At 42.8% G+C, this 21,710-nt stretch overlaps 1 protein-coding gene across 1 annotated transcript; it reads left to right on the top strand.

Annotated features, from left to right (window-relative positions):
• The first annotated feature begins 1,027 nt into the window (after positions 1–1,027).
• LOC111973913 (solute carrier family 40 member 1) lies at positions 1,028–17,089 on the top strand. Its single transcript, XM_024001368.3, has 8 exons — positions 1,028–1,340; positions 1,489–1,556; positions 7,733–7,892; positions 8,198–8,313; positions 9,703–9,829; positions 10,605–10,850; positions 11,060–11,704; positions 12,000–17,089. The coding sequence occupies exons 1-8, from the start codon at positions 1,307–1,309 to the stop codon at positions 12,320–12,322; spliced, it is 1,719 nt and encodes a 572-aa protein (XP_023857136.1). The 5' UTR covers positions 1,028–1,306; the 3' UTR covers positions 12,323–17,089.
• The last annotated feature ends 4,621 nt before the right edge of the window (positions 17,090–21,710 follow it).

Consider the following 21,710-nt stretch of genomic DNA (forward strand, 5'->3'; position numbering starts at 1 on the left):
CTGCAGCGATACACCATCCCATCTGGTTTGCGTTTAGTGGGATTATTATTTGTTTTTCAACAGGACAATGACCCAAAACACACCTCCAGGCTGTGTAAGGGCTATTTGACCAAGAAGGAGAGTGATGGTGCTGCATCAGATGACCTGGCCTCCACAATCACCTGACCTCKACCCAATTGAGATGGTTTAGGATGATTTGGACCGCAGAGTGAAGGAAAAGCAGCCAACAAGTGCTCAGCATATGTGGGAACTCCTTCAAGACTGTTGGAAAAGCATTTCTCGTGAAGCTGGTTGAGAGATTACCAAGAGTGTGCAAAGRTATCATCAAGACAATGTGGGGCTACTTTGAAATATATTTTGATTTGTTCATCACTTTTTTGGTTACTACATGATTCCATATGTGTTATTTCATAGTTGTAATGTCTTCACTATTATTCTACAATGTAGAAAATAGTACAAATAAAGAAAAACCCTTAATTAAATGAGTAGCTGTGTCCAAACTTTTGACTGGTACTGTGTATGTATATATATATATATTTATCAGTGGAGACTGCTGGGTGGAGGACGTCTCATAATTATGGCTGGAATTGAGTAAATGGAATGGCATCAAACTCATGGAAACCATGGAAACCATGTGTTTGATGTATTTGCTAAACTTCCACGTATCCACTCCAGCCATTACCACGAGTCAGTCCTCCCCAATAAAGGTGCCACCAACCTCCTGTGGTATATATATATATATATGAGTAGGTGTGTCCATACTTTTTACTGGTACTGAACATAGTTACTAACTAACCCCCCCTCCCCCATCCCCCCTCCCTCCCGATATAAGCAGTTATTATAGAATGAATAACATTCTAACAACCACCAAAACCATGGATAATGTCAGATCTATTGCAACAATGCATCGTAAATAATAGTTCGCCACAAGGGCTTTGTTTTGTTTGTTTTGAATGCATCTGTATAGGCTGTGAGGCTCGAGTCATGTGACTGTGACGTTTCCTCGGGCTACTGTATATTGACCAGTGACATAAACGCTGTTGGCAGTGCAGAAAAGACGAGAGAAGGTTGCTGGAGCTGTTCGGGAGATTTTATTGTTTTGCATTTGAACTAAAAGGACTTTGCGGCTAAGATATCTGTTTCCAACTTCAGCTACAGTGATAGCTAAGTTTGGAAAGGAGAAAGGGGAGCTTTGGCGTGCGTTTGCCGAAAATTTAATGCACAGAGTGTCTCCCATCGATAGCCTTGCTTTACGAAGATAAATTAATATTGGGCAAACGTTAATTATTTCCGGCAAAGTATTACAATGGATAACGCTGGATCTAAGAAACCTTGCTGTGGTAGGTCAATTTTATGTTTTCAGTTATTTTACAAGGACWCATTTAAATGGCATATTTGATCAATAAATTATGGCTGCCGATCTATTGACCACACAGGTGGCCATATGATATCAATAACAACGAATCGTAAACATCATTTTCCTTGCAGAATCTGTCCAAGAGTTCTTCACATCACCAAAGTTCCTTATTTACCTGGGACATGGACTCTCGACATGGGTAAGTGAAACGAAGCCAAGATAAACCATTTAAAGTAAAATAAGGAGTAGGTAGGCCATCACCTTATTGCTCATGGTGGATGGCCATTTGACAAAATGTTTTAGCCTATTTATGTTTAAGAATAGGTACACAATTGAAGGAGCTATAGGCAATTTCCCATCCAGTGGGGCGCATCTTGCGCGCGCTTAGTCTGGCTTGACAAAAATTGTTGCTAAAAAAATGGTTGATCGGTGGACCCATGTATGGTTCGATATAGCGTGTAATAGTCTATGTATACAATAGTTGTTCTGTTACGGTATTTGTAAATTAGGTGCATGCGTTTGTTTAGGTAATGTTTATTTTGTGTAACAGTCCTTGGCAGTAGACCGTTATTAATTTATATAGGGTATGATCACTTTAGGCTCAGTAGCAAGGTCGGCATTATGGGCGAGTTTAGGGGGCCCTACCGTACCTCCTTGCCCATCATGATAAAATATTTAAATATTCATAATTTATTTGAGGAGATGCGCGCCGACACAAAGACGCATCTGAGCGAGCGAAACAGGGCTCATCTGTCTCAGTATGTGCAGCCCCAGCCTGGTCTGATAGACTAGACACAACATAGTACATGTAAATACATCCCATACGAAACGTAACATATCATACTAAATGGATTGTCTTGGATTTACGTACAAAATAATACGAAATGCTCTGAGAACAGCTTGGTATCTGATGCTGTCTGGACAAAAAGAGTWTGGCATGTCATACTTATTTTTGTCCAGACAGCATCAGATACATTGGCTACACATAGTTACACAGAGGGGAGCTGTTTCACTCGCTCGGATGCTTTCTCCGGTGACAGTTTCAGCCACTTGCGAATTGAACAGGGATGTAATGCTGCCTTAGCGCGGGGAGCASGGCAGCCGGTGTTCCCTCACTTTTTATCAATTTGAGAATACACGGAAAAATATTTCTGGAGAATTAATTCAGATACATTCTAAATAAATTACATTTACACTGAACAAAAATATAAACACAACAATTAAAATGATGTTACTGAGTTACAGTTCATATAATGAAATCAGTSAATTGAAATAAATTCATTAGGCCCTATTCTATGGATTTCATATGACTCGGGAGCCAGGCCCAGCCATTCAMAATGAGTTTTTCCCCCACAAAAGGGCTTTATTACAGACAGAAATACTCCTCTGTTTCATCGGGTGTCCAGGTGGTTGATCTCAAACGATCCCGCAGGTAAAGAAGCCAGATGTGGAGGTCCTAAGCTGGCGTGGTTACACGTGGTTTGTGGTTGAGGCCGGTTGGACGTACTACTAAATTCTCTAAAATGGCGTTGGAGGCGGCATATGGTAGAGAAATTAACATTAATTTCTCTGGCAGTAGCTSTGGTGYACATTCCTGCAGTCAGCATACCAAATGTACGCTCCCTCAACTTGAGACATCTGTGGCATTGTGTTGTGTAACAAAACTGCACATGGATGGATGGATTATCTTGGCAAATGAGAAATGTTCACTAACAGGGATGTAAAGAAATTTGTGCACAACATTTGAGAGAAAATAAATAAATAATTGCATATGGAAAATGATGGGATCTTTTATTTCAGCTCATGAAACATGGGACCAACACTTTACATGTTTTGTTCAGTATAATTACCACAATAATTCCATGAAAACTTGACCACTTCGAGTTGTGACAAAAACAGTCACAGACAAAAAAACGACCAGGAGTTGCTAAACCGGCTGTCCTCAAAACAGTTTGGGCTCATGTATGACGCACTTGAACTCGCCCTGCTGTCTGTGTGCTTAGTTTACAGAAACGTACCACCTCTAATGCATATGCAGACAAACTGATCCACCGACGAAATCTAGGATCCAAATTCACCGCGTCTGCCTTGATGTTCATAAAACTCCACGGATCCATTCTTGCACAGTGGGACCCAAAACGATATGGGACCACTTGGTTATGGTGCTGTCCTTTTAGCACCATGATTTGGTGCATGCTTAAATTGCTTAAAATAAGTAGTAGTCCAACTCATCACTTATAATTATTATTATTATTATTATTACAAATTGAAGATTTTTACTTCTCACATTGGTGTGTGTTTAGTAAAGCTAGATCAAAGCTGAGTCAATGTCTCGCAAGATCACATGATGAATTAGTATTTTACATAACTAAATATAATAGCATATACTGTAACATAGTAGGCCTATATGTTACACCAAAAACACATCCTTCGTCATTTCTTATCCGAAGCTGAGTAGTACATTTTTTCCCCCCTCATTCGGCCAAAACTCAACAGCGAGCTTCACTAGGCATTAAATATATGCTTTGATAGAAACAAAATAATCCTACATTTGACATTTTAGTCATTTAGCAGACCCTCTTATCCAGAACGACTTAGAGTTAGTGCATTGATCTTAAGATAGCTAGGTGGGACAACCAAATATCTCAGTCAAAGTAAGTACATTATTCCTCAATAAAGTAGCTATCAACAAATTCAGTGCTAGTAGGGGGGAAAGAGTCAAGTGCACGTGATAGTTCACGAAAGGGGGTGGGGGGTGTGAGGTGGGGGTGCTGTGGGATTATTTAATGTACTCTTTGAAGAGGTAGGGTTTCAGATGGTTTCGGAAGCTACTGTCCTCGCTTTAGGGGGAAGCTGGTTCCACCATTGGGGTGCCAGGACAGAGAATAGCTTTGACTGGGCTGAGCAGGAGCTTCCCTCCTGTAGGGGTGGGAGGGCCAAGAGACCTGAAGTGGCAGAACTGAGTACTCAGGTTGGGGTGTAGGGTTTGAGCATAGCAGTTGCTCTTGCTGCTCGGTAGACAAGTACCATGGTCTTGTAGTGGATGCGAGCTRCGACTGGAAGCCATTGAAGTGTGCGGAGGAGCGGGGTGACATGGGAGAACTTGGGAAGGTTGAACACCAGGCGGGCTGCAGCGTTCTGATAAATTGTTTGATGGCACAAGCGGGGGGAGCCCAGCCAACAGCGAGTTGCACTAGTCCAGACGGGAGATGACACGTGTCTGGATTAGGATCTGTGCCTCTTTCTGCGTGAGGTAGGGTCGTACTCTACTGATGTTGTAGAGCATGGACCTGCAGGAGTGAGTCACTGCTTTGATGTTTGCAGAGAATGACAGGGTGTTGTCCAGGGTTACGCCAAGGTTCTTTGCGCTCTGGGAGGGGACACTGTCGAGTTGATGGATTGTTCTTGGAGCAGGCAGGCCTTTCCCTTGTCGAGGTTGAGGTGGTGGGCCGACATCCAAGCTGAGATATCTGCCAGGCACGCAGAGATGCGTGTCGCTACCTGGGTGTCGGAAGGGGGCGAAGGAGAAAAGTAATTGAATGCCATCCGCATAGCAATGATAGGAGAGACAATGTGAGGATATGATGGAGCCGAGTGACTTGGTGTATAGGAGAAGAGGAGAGGGCCTAGAACACAGCCCAGGGGGACACCAGTAGTGAGACCACGTGATGCAGACTAGGGTTGGGCGGTATCTAGATTTTCATATTGTCATACCGTCCTTCTCTCAWACCGGGATATAGGGTATTACCGGCTTAGTACACAATGGGGCGCCAAAAAAAGCCCATTGGGCGTCTATTGCCAGAATGCTAACAAAATTAGCACAAGTAAGAGCACATTTCCATGGAGGCTTCTAGCGAAATATTCTAACAAGCGCAAACAAAAATAAACAAATTGCAGAGACAGGCAATCCAGCTCATAAAGTTATACATTTATACAGCCAAATGTCATTTTTGGTGAGTTTGGACATTTCCAAGCAAATGTGAATGATAGACATTGTGCAAATGAACAAAGTTTTGACACATGCTTGTCTGAAGGAAGAACAGTACTGGCTCGGGAGCAGCATGTGTAGGCTACACGCTGTGTCTGTGTGGAGCTGGAGTCACTAGGGCAATGGCCTGCCTGCTCTGCTTGGAGAACAGGGAGGAGGAGAAGACAGGCTGAGAACGGAGAGGAGAAAAAACSCAAGGAAATCAAGATAGTGGCAGCTGTACAAATAACTAATCCAAAGGGGTTTGACTTTTTAAACACGGCAGAAAGATAACACAACATGATGCCCTGTGAACTTATTAATTCAGACACTTACTTAGATTAACTAGGAAGTTAAATTTACGAATCGGGTTAACGAAGAATTCTACATTTTTCAAGGAGYTAAAAAGACAAAACACATAAGAAATATCTTGCTGTGTTTTGTAAATGCAGATGTTAAATGCTTTCTATTGTAATTTTGGCATCTGACTAATTTTGTGCTTCAGTTGCACTTCTCCACTTGGATGAGAATTAACGAACAAGCATTCTTTTCTCAGTGTAGCCAGCCAACTTTTCTCCAATAAAATGCAAGATTAACTTTAAGCAATTAGGAAATGTAGCTGGCTACATTCTTTCTATGATGAACATTAGAAATATGATGGCCATGCATAATTTTTTGAAAAAAAGACCTTGCTTATTCTTTGTAAACTAATTTACTTGTGGCTGCCATCCAAATAGCGTTGCACTTCTGAAAATGAAGCTATTTTCTGCCGAATGCGTTGCACCAATGTATTTTCTGTGAAGGAAATCTATAGTTGCACGTCACTCTATTGAAGGACAAATAACACTGTTGACTTTCCTTATAAAACGCAACCCTGGTCAAATCCCAGCTGGACTCACCTGCAGCCTTCTTTCTCCCGCTGTACAAACAAACACGTGATTGGCTCAACTGTTCAGGGGAACTACAMTAAGCTTCATAATGTAAAATAATGTGACAGGTGAAAGGAAGAATGCGATCTGCAGGTATTGAAAAACCATCCCGTGGCTATTTACAAATACTCCACTATAGAGCATACTACCCAAGCCCAGTACAGAAACAGATCGTCTCCACGTCACCTGGTAGGACTGGCCTGCCAAGTAGGATGCAATCCAAGAGTGTGCAGAGCCTGGGACGCCCAGCTCTGAGAGWGTGGAGAGGAGGAACTAATGGTTCACAGTGTCGAAGYCAGCGGGTAAATCTAGGAGGATGAGAACAGKGGAGTGAGAGTCAGCTTTGGCAGTGCGGAGAGCCTCCGTGACACAGAGGAGAGCGGTCTCGGCTGAGTGACCCGTCTTGAAGCCTGACTGGTTAGGGTCAAGAAGATTGTTCTGAGAGAGAGYTAGCGAGAGAGTTGATCAGCGACAGCACACTCAAGTGTTTTGGAAAGAAAAGAAAGAAGGGATACCAGTCTGTAGTTTTTTAAGCGGTCAAGGCGTGGGATAGTTCTGTGTCAGTAGGACCAGTGGACACAATAGGCTGAGTGAGTGAGGACTGGATGTCGTCAACCTACTGTTCAAAATGGTTGACAAAGTTGTCCGCAGAGAGGYAGGAAGGAGGGTGAGGGGGTGGGGGATTAAGYWGGGAGGAGAAGGTGGAAAAMAGTMTCCTAGGGTTAGCGGTAGAAGCTTGAAATTTAGAGTGATAGAAAGTGACTTMAGCAGCYGATACAGAGGAAGGCCTACAAYAAAGGCTAACATTTTGTTAACACCATCTGCTTTAATTCGCTCACAAAACAGTAATTCAAGAAGATCTAAATGCATATTCCCATGAAACTGATTGAGATCAAATGATTGGCATGCAGTTTGGACATTTCACCGGTAAAACGTGAAGAATTATCCTTCGCAATTGACAGTGATGACTGATGATGGCCTATTTTAAAATTAGGAAGGCTATGCCTAACTTGGTGTTTGAGGGTATTAAAAATATAAACATTTTCTTGAGATAATATGTGTGGGCATAGGCAGACGTTGCAATTGGACGACGCATTTTATGCATAGGCCTATTGTACAATGATATTCAATAGGCTACATCTGTCGATACAAACTCTGATTGTGAAATTATGAAGTCATAAAAAATAAAAAAAAGTGTTCTTGACACATTTAAAAAGTAATATATTTTTCCAGTTAAATTACATGTATTTACTATAAATACCCTTTTAATTTTTTTTTTTATTATTATTATTATTTTTTTTAAATGTGCCCCCTACGGAAATCAAATGCCTATCCAACTGATTCGTTCTGGCGCCAGCCCTGCTTAGTAGTAGACAAGGATCATGTTTKTGCAAGCATCATTCATCGGCTATAGCCTAGTGTGCAGTGCATTTTAACAGCTGGCTGAAACAACAAAAGTTAACATGCATGTCTTTGTAGGGCGATCGTATGTGGAACTTCGCTGTTGCCGTATTTCTGGTGGAGCTGTATGGCAACAGCCTCCTGCTCACGGCTGTGTACGGACTGGTGGTGGCGGGGTCAGTGCTGCTCCTTGGAGCCATTATCGGTGACTGGGTTGACAAAAACCCAAGACTCAAAGGTATGCAGCCATAATTAGGCCTACTCTAAAGTCAGTGTTTCTGAACAGAACTGAATACACTGACCAGGAATGAACAATATACATAGTCAAAACATTACTTGATCATTCATTTTAATTGTTTGGGATTAGAATTTTGGGGGAATGGGTTCATTTAGATGGAAATTGGCATAATTCTCTATTCGAGACCATTCAAAGAACCCATTGTGTCTTGAGGGAAGTCTCCAATTAAGTGATTTACTCAGACATAAATAAACCGTTTGTGACCACCAATCCTATGTCTCTAATGCTTATCCTCTCATTTATAGTGGCCCAGACTTCACTGGTTGTCCAGAACTTTGCTGTCATACTATGTGGGATCCTCTTGATGGTGGTTTTCCAGTTCAAAGAACAGATTGCAGAGTTATACAATGGATGGATTCTGGTAAGATTGCATTTCCTAGACTTTTCATCATTGTACTATTTCATCTCAGAGCCTACACCAAGGCAGAACAAAGAAACCCACTAATCTATTGACAAATAGAAAATGTAACAACAATTTGTCTTTTGCATAGAAGTGTGGGCCGTAGCATTCATTCGCACACCGTTTTACGACCCGTCTGATTTATAACGGGAAACATCCGAATGTATGTCACGAGGCAAATTTGTAAATCTCAATTTTAAAAAAGTGACGTACGCAGACTTTTCAGAAGTGGCGCGCGCAGAAATGTAGTGTGAAATTTACGCAACTGTTATAAATGAGGCCCCAGGAGATATGCTTGTTCAAAGTTTGGTGGGGGACAAAAAGTCTCCATTTGCGGGATATTGTAATGGGCTCAGCGTATAGGTCCTAATGGGAAATGTGTTGCTCATGAGGAGATGCATATATGCACAGAATGTCATGACTGTAGCTCAAACGGGACAGGAGATATGCTTGTTCAAAGTTAGGAATATCTGTTGATTACTATAGCGCCTCCACCCCCCCATGGGCCAATCGGTGTCACTTGTAAATGCCGGATCTCTATGGCAAGATGCATCATTCATCTAAGTTCAGTAAAAATCAGGCCTGTGGTGTCTGAACGTACAAACGGACGGAGACAGATCCATAGTACGCCCCCCCCACAGGCAGGCTAGTGTCCTGCCCGAGTTGCTAAATCAAATCAAGGGAAAATCTTTTGATTATTAAGATTACGCAAGGATTTGCCGGGAAACGTGTTTGGCTTCTTGAAGAGGCTCTTTCTTTTGGTGAAATATGTAGACCCAAATGAGCGGATTTCGTTTACGTTCTACAGCAAGACTTTGTCCCACGGAAGAAAAACTGTGCCTTGTTTTTATGGTTGATAGAAGAAGACTGTTGCAATAGCGAACGTTACAATCRGCTGGCTGCTACACTATCAGGATCATGAACAAAGTGTCTCTCACGTGGTGTAGTCAGTGTATTGTGGGACAAATCGTGCATTTGTGAAGGGGCCTTTGGATTTTAAGGGAAGGGGGGGGAGGGGCTGTGGGTTTTCTGAAGGTGGTGGTGAAACAGGAGATTGAGTGTCTTGTTCACGACTGTGTAGTCAGCAGGTTCTTCTAGGGCCGTCATGTGAGGGAGAGAAATGCTGCCTGGCCAGTTGAGCCAGTCCATCTCTATTCCCCTGGTCAGAACAGCTGCAATTATAATGTACACAAAAAAAACAAAAAAAACAGCAGGCCTTCAGTCTCACGCTGGATTATGGTTGTAAGCGGTTTCTAGATTAAATGATATGCTTTGCTCATTGTTGTTGTTATGTGTCGAGTTTTGTTTTTACCAAAGCAAACAAAAATGTATAGTTTTCTTGGTTTTCAGACATGCTGCTATATCCTGGTCATCTCCATAGCCAACATTGCTAATTTGGCCAGTACTGCCATGTCCATTACCATCCAGAGAGACTGGGTGGTGGTTGTGGCCGGACAGGACAGCAGCAAGCTGGCAGGTCAGTCGCCATGGGAACCAGCCCAAATCAATAGGGCTCATGTGAACGGACCTTTATCGACTTGCAGTGGCGTGACCTTTGAACCCAATCACAGCTAAATCCCAAATGTTTCTTTTAGAACTGTCCGTTTCACCTGTAAAAAATTACAGTAAAAATGCAAAACCTCCGCACAGATAATCTCAAAGGAATGTGGCCATACACGCCATAAAGACTAACAGTTCARGAATGACCAGAGCAGTGTGCTACATGTTGCTTGTCTGCACCAGTYAAGTCAATTAACCTGAAGTGTATTGCACTGTATAACCTTCAGGAAACCTATAAAAATCCCTGACATGAATTAGTGGAAAAACCATAAAATAAGACTTTGGCTGTGTCCTATCATGTCACAGTCACTTAAAGCAGCTTCTCTACTTAAATCTGTCAATCAAGTCCTTTCAGATAAGGCCATTAGGAAAGCAGATACAAATTAGAAGCCATGTTTGACTCCTTGAACTTCTTCTGTCAGCAAATCTTGTAATTCAGGGGAACGTGTAACTTAAGACAGGGTTAGGGTTGGGCGGTATCCAGATACTGTTCCTGCACRATACCTTTAGGATGCCCCAAACCCCCAAGATGTAATGATTATTTTTCACACTATTGAAAATCATACCGTTGGTATTTCAAAATGCCCTGGTATACGGTATACCACCCAAGCTTAGACAGGGTAAAGTAAAATATGAATGTACGTTTCCTGTGCCACAATGGACAGTAATGTAATTATGCTCTTCTTTAATAGACATGAACGCCACAGTGCGGATCATCGACCAGCTGACCAACATCCTAGCGCCCATGTTGGTGGGCCAGATCATGTCTTTCGGCTCAAACTTCATTGGCTGCGGCTTTATTGCGGGCTGGAACCTGTGCTCTATGTGCCTTGAGTACGGTCTGCTATGGAAGGTCTACCAGAAAACCCCGGCACTGGCCTTGAAGGCTGGCAAAAAAGAAGATGACCAGGAACTGAAACAACTTAACTTCCCGAAAGGTATGTTCTGACCCTCAATGAACWTCACTGACAGACATGTCTTAATGTCAATGAACATAAGTGTTGTCAAATATACATCTGTTGRTGAGGTGGTTAGTTGGGCTGGCCCTCCCTTAGAGAAATACAAAATTATGAGATCTATCTGTGTACGGTCTTGTGGTCCCAAACAGTCACTCATGTATGTCTGTTCTTCCTCCTGTGGTCTGTAGAGCTAGAAAACGGCAAGGGCACCGTAGAGGGCTCCCAGCTCATGAACGAGATGGCTGTCGTCAAGGCCGACTCTCCCAAGAAGACAAGCTGCTGCTACCAGATAACAGAGCCCCTGCGCACCATCCGCGACGGCTGGGTGGCCTACTACAACCAGTCCATCTTTTTCGCAGGCATGTCGCTGTCCTTCCTCTACATGACGGTGCTGGGATTTGACTGCATCACCACGGGCTACGCTTACACCCAGGGCCTCAACGGCTCTGTGCTCAGCCTGCTGATGGGTGCCTCAGCCGTGTCAGGCATCTGTGGCACGGTGGCCTTCACCTGGGTTCGCAAGAAGTGTGGCCTAATCCGTACAGGCTTCATCTCGGGTGTGGTGCAACTCTCCTGCCTAATTCTGTGCGTGGCGTCCGTCTTCGCACCGGGCAGCCCCTTCGACCTCAGCGTTTCGCCCTTCCAGGACATCTACAGCCACCTGACCGGAGACAGCGGCAACTTACCAGAGGCCGACCATCCGGCTAGCATGCTAAACATCGATGGTCTGCTGGTCAACGGTTCGACCGCACTGCCTGCTGAAGAACTGCCGCCTCTGCAGTCCTACCTGTCAGTCAGCCTGCTGTTTGCAGGGGTTATTGCTGCTAGAATTGGTGAGTAACTCAAAAGTCCACACTGGGAAAAGTGCTTGATGAGTGCTGCTATGTCATGTGTTAACAGTTAGCGTATGAACTTTGTTGTAAAAGGCAGGCACCAGCCACCACTTGGAGGGAAGTCGGCTCCAGATCCGGTGTCAATGTCTCCACAGAGCAATATTGTCAACCTTTGATTCCAATATCAGCTGATAATTACAGTCATAGCGGTGATTGCCTGTTCCTATATCATTTTTATGTGGTCGTAAAAATGCCATTCTAAATGACTGCTGTGCTGCTGTTTTCCCCTCTGCAGGTCTATGGTCCTTTGACTTAACCGTGACCCAGCTCATCCAAGAGAATGTGATCGAGTCGGAGAGGGGGGTGATTAATGGTGTCCAGAATTCCATGAACTACCTCCTGGACCTGTTGCACTTTATCATGGTGATTATGGCGCCCAACCCTGAGGCCTTCGGCCTTCTCGTCATCCTCTCCGTCTCCTTCGTGGCCATGGGCCACATCATGTACTTCAGGTTTGCCTTCAAGAGCCTCGGGCGGCGCCTCTTCCTCTGCTGCTCGCCAGAGCAGAAGGCCCAGGCCCTCCCGGACTCTCCCTCCTCGCTTCCCACCACCGTGTAGCCCATTAAAGAGACGCTGTCCCTGCTAATAGCTCTACCTGCAGCCTGCAGTGCACACTATTGTCCACTCCTCCTCCTGCCCGCTAGCTATCAACCTAAACATGCTTGCGTCTAGCCGCCACAGCCCTAATGTATCTACTTTTGCGCCTAACCCTAGCATGTGCTGTCCTTTGCCATTGTGATATAGCATTAGCTGTTTTGTGGAAGGGGGAAGAGTAGTGCAGCCACAGACACAGAGAAGCATCCCATCACAGATAAAAAGCTCAGCTTGAATGAGGCCTTATAGAGAGGTGTCAATATTTCAATCTAGCTGTCTTGTTATTCAAGGAGCTGCAGCTAGAGCTACAGTAAATGAGGGAGGAAAAATGCAGGTATTGCTTGCAGTTACTACGGTTACAGCTGCATACTACTTAAGTATGTTCTGTGGTTCTAGTGGTGTTTGCATCTCATTACAGCTCTGCATCAGCTGCGGGATTTTCATTTCCACATTTGTTTCTCAGTAGTTCATTGTTACTATAGCCATTCATGTTAGCATTTCAAACGTCTCAGTTACTTAAGCTTTAGTAATTGACAATGATTTAGATTACCGTTTTTACCAGTGAGAAACAGGTTCTTACTTATTTTGCTTAACGAGCCTGGGATAAAGTCTCTTTAATACATGGTTATAAGGGTTATGCAAATTATTTATTCAAGGAGTGCAGATACTGATAGATAGATAGACTGAACAAAAATATAAATGCAACATGTAAAGTGTTGGTCCCATGTTTCATGAGCTGAAAAAAAATATCCCAGACATTTTCCATATGCACAAAAATGCACAAATTTGTTTTCATCCCTGTTAGTGAGCATTTCTCTTTTGCCAAGACAATCCATCCACCTGACAGTTGTGGCATATCAAGTAGCTGATTTAACAGTATGATCATTACACAGGTGCACCTTGTGCTTGGGACAATACAATTCCACTCTAAAATGTGCAGTTTTGTCACAACACAATGCCATAGATGTCTCAAGTTTGGAGGGAGTGTGCAATTGCCATGCTGACTGCAGGAATGTCCACCAGAGCTGTTGTCAGATAATTTAATGTTAATTTCTCTACCATAAGCRGCCTTCAACGTTGTTTTAGAGATTATGGCAGTACGCCACAACCACAGACCACGTGTAACCACGCCAGCCCAGGGCCTCCACATCCGGCTTCTTCACTTGCGGGATCGTCAGAGGGGGGAGGTGGGGTGCGGATGAGTATGTCTGTCTGTAATAAAGCCCTTTTGTGGAAAAACTAATTCTGATTGGCTGGCTCCCCAGTAGGTTGGCCTGGCTCCCAAGTGGGTGGGCCTATGCGGGCCTATGCCCACTCATGGCTGTGTCCCTGCTCAGTTATGTGAAATAAATAGATCAGGGCCTAATCATTTTTTAAATTGACTGATTTCCTTATATGAACCGTAACTCAGCAAAGTCTTTGAAATTGTTGCATGTTGCATTTATAAGTTTGTTGCATCAAAAGTTGACACAAACCCTTAAATGAGTAGCTTTCTTGATTTTTACTATTTTCTACATTGTAGAATAATAGTGATGACATCAAAGCTATGAAATAACACATATGGAATCATGTAGTAACCAAAAAAGTGTTAAACAAATCAAAATATATTTTAGATTTTAAATTCTTCAAAGTAGCCACCCTTCACCTTGACGACAGCGTCGCACACTCTTGGCATTCTCTCAACCAGCTTCACCTGGAATGCATTTCCAACAGTCTTGAAGGAGTTCCCACATATGCTGAGCACTTCCTTCACTCATCCCAAACCATCTCAATTGGGTTGAGGTCAGGTGATTGTGGGGGCCAAGTCATCTGATGCGGCACTCCATCACTCTCCTTCTTGGTCAAATAGCCCTTACACAGCCTGGAGGTGTGTTCTGGGTCAATGATAGTTCCAGTAAGCGCAAACCAGATGACATGGCGTATCGCTACAGAATGCTGTGGTAGCCATGCAGGTTAATTAAGTGTGCCTTGAATTCTAAATAAATCACAGACTGTCACCAGCTAAGCACCATCACACCTCCTCCTCGATGCTTCACGGTGGGAACCACACATACAGAGATCATCCATTCACCTACTCTGCGTCTCACAAAGACATGGCGGTTGGAACCAAAAATCTAAAATTTGGACTCATCAGACCAAAGGACAGATTTCCACTGGTCTAATGTCCATTGCTCGTGTTTCTTGGCCCAAGCAAGTCTTATTGGTGTCCTTTAGTAGTGGTTTCTTTGCAGAAATTCAACCATGAAGGCCTGATTCATGTAGTCTCCTCTGAACAGTTGATGTTGAGATGTGTCTGTTACTTGAACTCTGTGAAGTCTCCAATCTGAGGTGCAGTTAACTCTAATGAACTTATCCTCTGCAGCAGAGGTAACTCTGGGTCTTCCTTTCCTGTGGCGGTCCTCATGAGAGACAGTTTCATCAATGCGCTTGATGGTGTTTGCGACTGCTCTTGAAGAAACTTGACAAGTTCTTGAAATGTTCCAGATTGACTGACCTTCATGGCTCAAAGTAATGATGGACAGTTATTTATTTTTGCTTATTTGAGCTGTTCTTGCCATAATATAGACTTGGTTCTTTACCAAAAAGGGCTATCTTCTGTATACCACCCCTACCTTGTCACAACACAGCTGATTGGCTATAATACATTAAGAAGGAAAGAAATTCCACAAATTAACTTTTAACAAGGCGCACCTGTTAATTGATGACCTGGCATCCACAATCACCCGACCTCAACCCAATTTAGATGGTTTGGGATGAGTTGGACCGCAGAGTGTAACCAAAAGCAGACAACAATTGCTCAGCAGTTGTGGGAACTCCTTCAAGACAGTTGGAAAAGCATTCCTCATGAAGCTGGTTGAGAGAATGCCAAGTGTGCAAAGCTGTCATCAAGGCAAAGGGTGGCTACTTTGAAGAATCTCAAATATATTTTGATTTGTTTGACACTTTCTTGGTTACTACATAATTCCATATGTATTATTTCATAGTTTTGATGTCTTCACTATTATTCTACAATGTAGAACATGGTAAAAATAAAGAAACCCTTGAATGTGTAGGTGTGTCAACTTTTGACTGGTACTGTATATATATATATACACTATTCTCAATGTATCATCAGTATTGTCTCTCAGCCATGGTGGTGCTGATATGCTAGTTATAGCGAACAACTAGAAAACTATGCATTCACATTAACAATGCTCTCAATGACCAAAGTGGACATTCTTATACAGCTTAAAAGGAAGTGAGGGAAAACCTGTTTTCTCTATGAGCATTCCAATAATTRTTTTGATGTGAAGTGAAAATGAAACTCGTATAGGCTCATTAACGCTTTTGTAGACACCTCGTGTACAGATCTCTAACCCCCTTGCAATTGTTATACTGTAGTTGTTTGTCATCATTGATTTATGTCTTCAAAGGTGATTTTTAATCGTGATTGTTACACAGGCACTTTAACTGATTCTACTATGTCCATAATAACGAGAACACCTTCAGGCATTGCTACTGCATTTTGCACAAGGCTGAGCTGAAGGACTTTGCATTTACTGGCAGGCCCATGATAAAGAGCCATCATTATGCTAATCTTTGCCACAAATGCGCACACAGCACAATCCTAAACCCAGACACCAGGTGTGTGCATGGAAAACCATACCACCCTTTTTCCTGTGGGCGGCTTTCAAAATCCTGCCAAGTTTACCTCATATTTCCTTCTTCCCCCCTAAGTCCAGCAGACCTCCCCACCAGTGTTCCTTTGCCACAGTAGAAAGTCATCATGTTCAGGCTGTCTTAGCTGGCCACTAACTGCAATTACACCAACCGTGCTGGAGCCAGGCAAAACTGTAGGTTTGTAGCTCTTGGAGCTCTCCAACACCACTGTGAAGTTTTGCAGAAGTTTTATTTTTAAAACATGCTTCGACTTGATGTAATACGCACAGACTTCARGGTTATTACCTCTGCCCATGAAAACCATTGCTGACCTACGCCACGGAGGTGATTTGGTAATGAAAATATTATGGTTGGAGAGAATAGACACGGCACTTGAAGAGAACAGTGAGGCCTTTCTTTAGTCCTGGGCGGTTGTACTAAAGGCTCCTGTAGGCTGATGTGGAGTCAGACAGGTCTGCAGGTTTGTGGAACTGCAGATGGTGTTCTATAGAGAAATGCCAGGAACTGAGCTCAATATTAATGTTTGGCATGGATTACCCCCAAAATGTAAAGTAAGCACATTCTTCAGAACAGAGCATTTGTTCAGAACATTTCAGGAATATTTCATACTAGGCCATATCTTTTTCATACAAGTAACAATGGCCGTCAATCAATACATACACTGTACTGGATGTAAAATAATTTGTTTATGACATTATCAGATTATGTTGTCGTCTTTAAATGTTGGAAGTCTTTTTTTACAACTTTAATTTTTTTTTTTTTATATACTAGTGTTAACAATTGTTGCTAATTGAGAAGTTTTCTGAACAATTTGCTTGTGAAATTGTTCTCTGCCTCGTGTGTAGAAATCAATGCTCTCATGCATAAACCAAGAAAATCACGAGTACAACATGCCAATGGACCATACTGTCCATAATCTCCCATCATTGTAAAAATACATTAAAACCATTGTTTGATATAATCTTTGTTTAAATGTAATATGCAAGAATCACTTCACACTCCATTATAGTGGAGGACGTTTATACAGCTTGTTTTGCATGAGCTCGGAATTAAAAAGAAAATGTTTATACATTCTGTCTCGTTAGTGTTTTTTTTATGTAGTCACAGGAACCCAAGTCATTGTACTGTACAAGAAGACGGCAGCCATTTTAAGAGCCCCCCTCAGTTGCTAGTCACCTGTTCTCTAGCCAGGCAACCACTGTTAAGGGTCACATTCCATAGAGGGGTTAGTCACAATTGTTTTGCCCCAGAAGACTGACTGAGCTGTATGATCTGGACCTGTGTGCTCAGGGGCAAAAGACAAAAAGTGACCTGGTTTCACACAACATGAGTGATAGACTGTGGCCAGGAGGTGTTGGCTGGCTTTCGTGGATTTGTGTCAGTGCTGAATTTCCCCAAATGCTCACAAGCTCTCCAAGAAGCCTGGTTCATTGTAGTGACACTCTCTCCCCAACAGATACAAAAGCTCCTCTTATTTTCTTTATATTTCCTGCTAACTGAACACTTGTCATTTTTGTGACCTGGTATACACTGAGTATACCAAACATTAAGAACACTTGCCTAATATTGACACGCTTTGCCTTATTGAACTGGAGGAACAGAATTTTTTTTACCTCTTTCGGTGCCTAGTCAAGGCTTTTAGCTCATTCTTCCTCTTGAAGAACTGACCTAGGAACTGCAGTGCTTTCGAGAAAGTATTCACACCCTCTTGACTTTTCCCACATTTTGTTGTGTTACAGCCTGAATTTAAAATTGATTAAATTGGGATTGTTTGTCACTGGCATACACACAACACCCCATAATGTCAAACTGGAATTATGTTTTTAGAATTATTTACTAATGAAAAATGAACATCTGAAATGTCTTGAGTCGATAAGTATTCAACCCCTTCGTTGTGTCAAGCCGAAATAAGTTCAGGAGTACAAATGTGCTTAACAAGTCACATAAGTTGTATGGACTCACTATGTGTGTAATAATATTGTTTAACATGATTTTTGAATGACAACCTCATCTCTGTACACCGCACATATAATTATCTATAAGGTCCCATCTGTCGAGCAGTGAACTTCAAACACAGATTCAACCACAAAGACCAGAGGTTTTTCAAAACCTTGCAAAGTGAACCTATTGGTAGATGGGTAATAAATAAATAATACATGAAATATCCCTTTCAGCATGGTGAAGTTATTAATTACACTTTGGATGGCGTATCAATACACCCAGTCACTACAAAAATACAGGCGTCCTTCCTAACTCAGTTGCCGGAGAGGAAGCAAACAATCAGGGATTTCACCATGAGGCCAATGGTGACTTTAAAACAGTTACATGGCTGTGATAGGAAACTGAGGACGGATCAACAACATTGTAGTTACTCCACACTACTAAACTAATTGACAGAGTGAAAAGGAAGCCTGTACAGAATTAAAAAAAATATTTCTAAACATGCATTTTGTTTGCAACAAGGCTCTATAGAAATACTGCAAATCATTTGGCAAAGCAATTACACTTTTTTGTGCTTCATACAAATTATGTTTGGGGCAAATCCAATAAAGCACATTGAGTACCACTCTACATATTTTCAAGGATAGTGGTGGCATCATGTTATTGGTATGTTTGTAATCGTTAAGGACTGGGGTGTTTTTCAAGATAAAAAATAAACTAAACGGAGCTAAGCACAGTCAAAATTATTGAGAAAAACCTGGTTTAGTCTGTTTTCCACCAGACAAATGTACCTTTCAGCAGAACAATAACCTAAAACACAAGGCCAAATATACACTGGAGTTGCTTACCAAGATGACAGTGAATGTTCCTGAGTGGCCGAGTTACTGCAGGTTTGAAGCAAGACTTGAAAATGGTTGTCTAACAACGATCAACAACCAATTTGACAGAGCCTGAAGAATTTTGAAAATAATAAATGGGCAAATATTGTACAATCCAGGTGTGCAAAGCTCTCAGAGACTTACCCAGGAAGTCTCACATCTGTAATCGCTGCCAAAGGTTATTCTAACATGTATTGACTCAGGGTGTGAATACTTACAGTGCATTTGAAAAGTATTCAGACCTCTTGACTTTTTCCACATTTTATTACGTTACAGCCTTATTCTAAAATGTATTACAATTGTTGTTTTCCTAAATCAATCTACACAAAATACCACATAATGACAAAGCAAAAACTGTTTCTTAGAATTTTTTTGCAAATGCATAAAAAAACGGAAATATCACATTTACATACATATTTGGACCCTTTAATCAGTACTTTGTTGAAGCACCTTTAGCAGCGATTACAGCCTGGAGTCTTCTTGGGTAGGATGCTAAAAGCTTGGCACACCTGTATTTGGGGAATTTCTGCCATTCTTCTCTGCAGATCCTCTCAAGCTGTCAGGATGGATGGGGAGCCTCGCTGCACAGCTATTTTCAGGTCTCTCCAGAGATGTATGATCGGGTTCTGGCTGGGCCACTCAAAGACATTCAGAGACTTGTCCCGAAGCAACTCCTGCGTTGTCTTGGCTGTGTGCTTAGGGTCTTTGTCCTGTTAGGTGAACCTTCACCCCAGTAGTCAAGTGTGGAGTAGGTTTATCATCAAGGATCTCTCTGTACTTTGCTCCGTTCATCTTTCCCTCGAACCTGACTAGTCTCCCAGTCCCTGCCGCTGAAAAACATCCCCACAAAATGATGCTGCCAACACCACGCTTCACCGTAGAGATGGTGCGAGGTTTCCTCCAGACGTGATGCCTGGCATTCAGGCCAAAGAGTTCAATCTTGGTTTCATCAGACCAGAGAATCTTGTTTCTCATGGTCTGAGTCCTTTAGGAGCCTTAAGGCAAACTCCAAGCGGGCTGCCATGTGCCTTTTACTGAGGAGTGGCTTCCGTCTGGCCACTCTACCATAAAGGCCCGATTGGTAGAGTTCTGCGAGATGGTTGTCCTTCTGGAAGGTTCTCCCATCTCCAGAGGAACTCTGGAGCTCATTCAGAGTGACCATCGGGTTCTTGGTCACCTCCCTGACCAAGGCCCTTCTCCCCCGATTGCTCAGTGTGGCCGGGCAGCCAGCTCTAGGAAGAGTCTTGGTGGTTCCAAACTTCTTTCATTTAAGAATGGATGGAGGCCACTGTGTTCTTGATGACCTTTTTTTTTTTATTGGTACCTTTCCATAGACGTGTGCTTCGACACAATCCTGTCTCGGAGCTCTACAGACAATTCCTTAGACCTTATGGATTGGTTTTTGCTCTGACTTGCACTGTCAACTGTGGGACCTAATATAGACAGGTGTGTGCCTTTCCAAATCATGTCCAATCCATTGAATTTAGGTGGACTCTAATCCAGTTGTATAAACATCAAGAATGATCAATGGAAACAAGATGCACCTGAGCTCAATTGAGTCTCATAGCAAAGGGTCTGAATAATTATGTAAATAAAGTATGTTTATTTTTAATACATTTGCAATAATTTCTAAAAACCTGTTTTTGCTTGTCATTATGGGGTGTTGTGTGTAGTTTGATTATATATATATACAGTATATCACAAAAGTGAGTACACCCCTCGCATTTTTGTAAATATTTGAGTATATCTTTTCATGTGACAACACTGAAGAAATGACACTTTGCTACAAAAAGTGTCATTGTAAAGTAGTGAGTGTACAGCTTGTATAACAGTGTAAATTTGCTGTCCCCTCAAAATAACTCAACACACAGCCATTAATGTCTAAATCGCTGGCAACAAAAGTGAGTACACCCGTAAGTGAAAATGTCCAAATTGGGCCCAAAGTGTCAATATTTTGTGGCCACCGTCATTTTCCAGCACTGCCTTAACCCTCTTGGGCATGGAGRTCACCAGAGCTTCACAGGTTGCCACTGGAGTCCTCTTCCACTCCTCCATGACGACATCACGGAGCTGGTGGATGTTAGAAACCTTGCACTCCTCCACCTTCCGTTTGAGGATGCCCCACAGATGCTCAATAGGGTTTAGGTCTGGAGACATGCTTGGCCAGTCCATCACCTTTACCCTCAGCTTCTTTAGCAAGGCAGTGGTCGTCTTGGAGGTGTGTTTGGGGTCGTTATCATGTTGGAATACTGCCCTGCGGCCCAGTCTCCGAAGGGAGGGGATCATGCTCTGCTTCAGTATGTCACAGTACATGTTGGCATTCATGGTTCCCTCAATGAACTGTAGCTCCCCAGTGCCGGCAGCACTCATGCAGCCCCAGACCATGACACTCCCACCACCATGCTTGACTGTAGGCAAGACACACTTGTCTTTGTACTCCTCACCTGGTTACCGCCACACATGCTTGACACCATCTGAAGCAAATAAGTTTATCTTGGTCTCATCAGACCACAGGACATGGTTCCAGTAATACATGTCCTTAGTCTGCTTGTCTTCAGCAAACTGTTTGCGGGCTTTCTTGTGCATCATCTTTAGAACAGGTATGGGCTGAGCACTGACAGGCTGACCCCCCACCCCTTCAACCTCTGRAGCAATTCTGGCAGCACTCATACGTCTATTTCCCAAAGACAACCTCTGGTTTGAGTGCACGCTGAGCATCGTGCACTCAACTTCTTTGGTCGACCATGGCGAGGCCTGTTCTGAGTGGAACCTGTCCAGTTAAACTGCTGTATGGTCTTGGCCACCGTGCTGCAGCTCAGTTTCAGGGTCTTGCCAATCTTCTTATAGCCCAGGCCATCTGTATATACTGTATA

Source organism: Salvelinus sp. IW2-2015, linkage group LG2 (genome assembly GCF_002910315.2).
Source record: "Salvelinus sp. IW2-2015 linkage group LG2, ASM291031v2, whole genome shotgun sequence".
Taxonomy (NCBI): Eukaryota; Metazoa; Chordata; class Actinopteri; order Salmoniformes; family Salmonidae; genus Salvelinus; species Salvelinus sp. IW2-2015.